Consider the following 2,403-nt stretch of genomic DNA (forward strand, 5'->3'; position numbering starts at 1 on the left):
AGGAACATTCTTTATATGAAAAATTATTAAAGTTTTCTAAGTTTGAATGTTGCTCCACAACTAGCTGTGCAATTTTCCTAGACTACTATTTGACAGAATATTGGAGATCTTCTTTCAACACCATCTCTTTTCCTAAGCACCTTCATATTGCTCCCAGTTTTTAGTGACATTATAAATTTAAGGACAAAAAAATTGATCAATAACTCAAACAAATCTCCCTGTTGACAACAATTAAAATTTAAGGCTAGGTGTAATAAATACAATCACTTCACCAGTTAAAAATAAAAATTTATTGATCTGTATTATTGCCAAAAAACTTCAGCTAAGCAAAAACTTCATTTAAGCTTAATGCTCTTTTTAACTCCTGCACGAATACCAGATAGTTCACCACTGTAACGTTGCTCTTCTCTACGAACTTCCCGAACCTGGCCTCTTCTCCGAATTTTCGCTCTTCTGAACTTTTCCCTGTGTTTCACTCTGGGATTACGATCAATCTTCTTTCTCCTAGGTGTTAGTCCTCTATTTTTAGCAATCTGCTTGGTAATGGCTCGCTTTGCACTTCGATATTCAAAAGCCTGTTCTTCAGTACTAATTTCTTCTTTCTTTCTCTTCAACTTTTGCCTGGCTTCCATTTCTTTATAATATTTCAGTGCAGCTTCTTCATCAAAATCATCATCAGAGAGATCTGTAACAGCTGAAGCAGCAGTCTCTCCAACAGATTTTGGCTTGGCCTTGGTGGATTTCACTGTTAGCTTCAGTCCTTTCTTTCCAGCATCATCCTTAAGTTTAAGTAGATGACGAATCTCAGAGGACAGCTTCTGATCCACAAGTGACAGCTTGTTGATCAAATTTCGATAGGTAACAAGCCTTTCTATGACAGGATGTCCATGAGCAGGGACTCTCTTAGCTTTCAGTATCAAATAAAAACTGATGTTGGAGCAGTAGTTCAAATAGAGGTTGTACTTGTTCTTCAGGTATTGGCTTCCTTTTCCAGGTGGAATGATCCCTTGCTCCACCAACTGTAGCAAAGGCTCCAGCTCATCTTTCACCTCTGTCAACTTAACTTTCAAGTCTTCTATCAGCTCCAAGAGCTCTGGTGATTCCTTTCGCAGCATTTTCAGCTTCTCTTTCACTGAAACTTTTGCCAAATCCTTCACGACCCGTGTCTCTGCCTCACCTACCTGAGGCACTGGTTTTGCAAAGGCTTCCACCCAGGTGACCCCAAAATCGTCCTCTTGCAGGGCTTGGGCTAGGCGCCGCTGAATAAGCTGTGCCTCCTCCTCCTCCTCTTTTTCCTCCTCCTCCACTTCTTGTTGGTTCTCCCGACCTCGGGACTTGGAACCATAGTCCGTGTCATAGTAAAGTTTTTTCTTCTGACCCCATGACAAGCTGGGATCCAAGGTGGCCTCAGCTTCCCCCTGCACGGAGCTCCCACCGTCCTCCTCCTCCTCCTCCGCCTCATCGCCCGCACTCTCTCCGTCTTCGTCCTCACCGGCAGTATCTAGGGCTAGCACCTCCTCTTCCTCATCGCCATCTGCCTCCTCCCCACTTTCTACTTCGTTCCAGCCCTTCGCCAAGGCGGCCCGCGATCGGGCCTCATGGAAATCATCTACCCTATCTTGGTAGTAGCTGGAGTCACCTGGTGAGGGCGGTAATTCGAAATCATCTTCATTTTCGTCCGCAAGGCCGCGACCTGCCTTGGCTCGCACAGCTGCCCACTTGGCCGCTCCACGCCTCCGGGATCTCCCCACCATGACTCGCGGTCCACGGTTATACACCAGCGTCCGGCTTCGGTCACCTAAGACCTTCGCACATCAGCCACGCACAGCTGCGACTCGCCTCCTTAAACAGCCACGCGATCTCCCTCCACTCCAGCCTGCGGGCGCTCCGGTCGGCTGCCGGAGTTTCCGCCTCCTTCCGGTCCTCCGAATGCTCTCCTAGCGGCGCGTGAACCAGGACTTCCGCTAGGTCCCTCAAGCTTAGTTACGTTAAGAGCACCTCCCTTCTCTCTTTGCCCTCTAACGCCAACAGATTCCGGTGAATTGAAAATCTTTCCGTGTAGGAACAATGTGTGTTGGAAGTTCCGTTCCGTAGAGCCCTTTAGGGAAACTTCCGTTCTTACTCTCGCGATCCTGGACGTGGCTAAGAGGGCGGGGGGTGGGGGGTGGGGGGTCGTGACGAAACTCTCGGCGAGGTCACGAGGCCAGTAGAGGGCGCTTTCCCTCTAGGCCTGGGAGAGGCTCCTGGGCGTTCCAGTGAGTTGGACCGTACGCGTATGGGGCGCATCCAACAGGTGTAGAGAAAACGAGCAAATGTTAAATGACATTTGACATGTAACCATTCTATCCGTGGCAACTATAACTTATCATTTTGAGTCTTTAGTAGTGCGATACTGCGATGCCT

At 48.0% G+C, this 2,403-nt stretch overlaps 1 protein-coding gene across 1 annotated transcript; it reads right to left on the minus strand.

The window, feature by feature from the left end:
* Positions 1 to 271: 271 nt before the first annotated feature.
* Positions 272 to 2,031, minus strand: UTP3 (UTP3 small subunit processome component). The gene has a single exon (XM_017655650.3). It carries the CDS (start codon positions 1,752 to 1,754, stop codon positions 336 to 338), a length of 1,419 nt encoding a protein of 472 aa, XP_017511139.2. The 5' UTR covers positions 1,755 to 2,031; the 3' UTR covers positions 272 to 335.
* Positions 2,032 to 2,403: the final 372 nt, after the last annotated feature.

Source organism: Manis javanica, chromosome 5, assembly GCF_040802235.1.
Source record: "Manis javanica isolate MJ-LG chromosome 5, MJ_LKY, whole genome shotgun sequence".
Classification (NCBI taxonomy): Eukaryota; Metazoa; Chordata; class Mammalia; order Pholidota; family Manidae; genus Manis; species Manis javanica.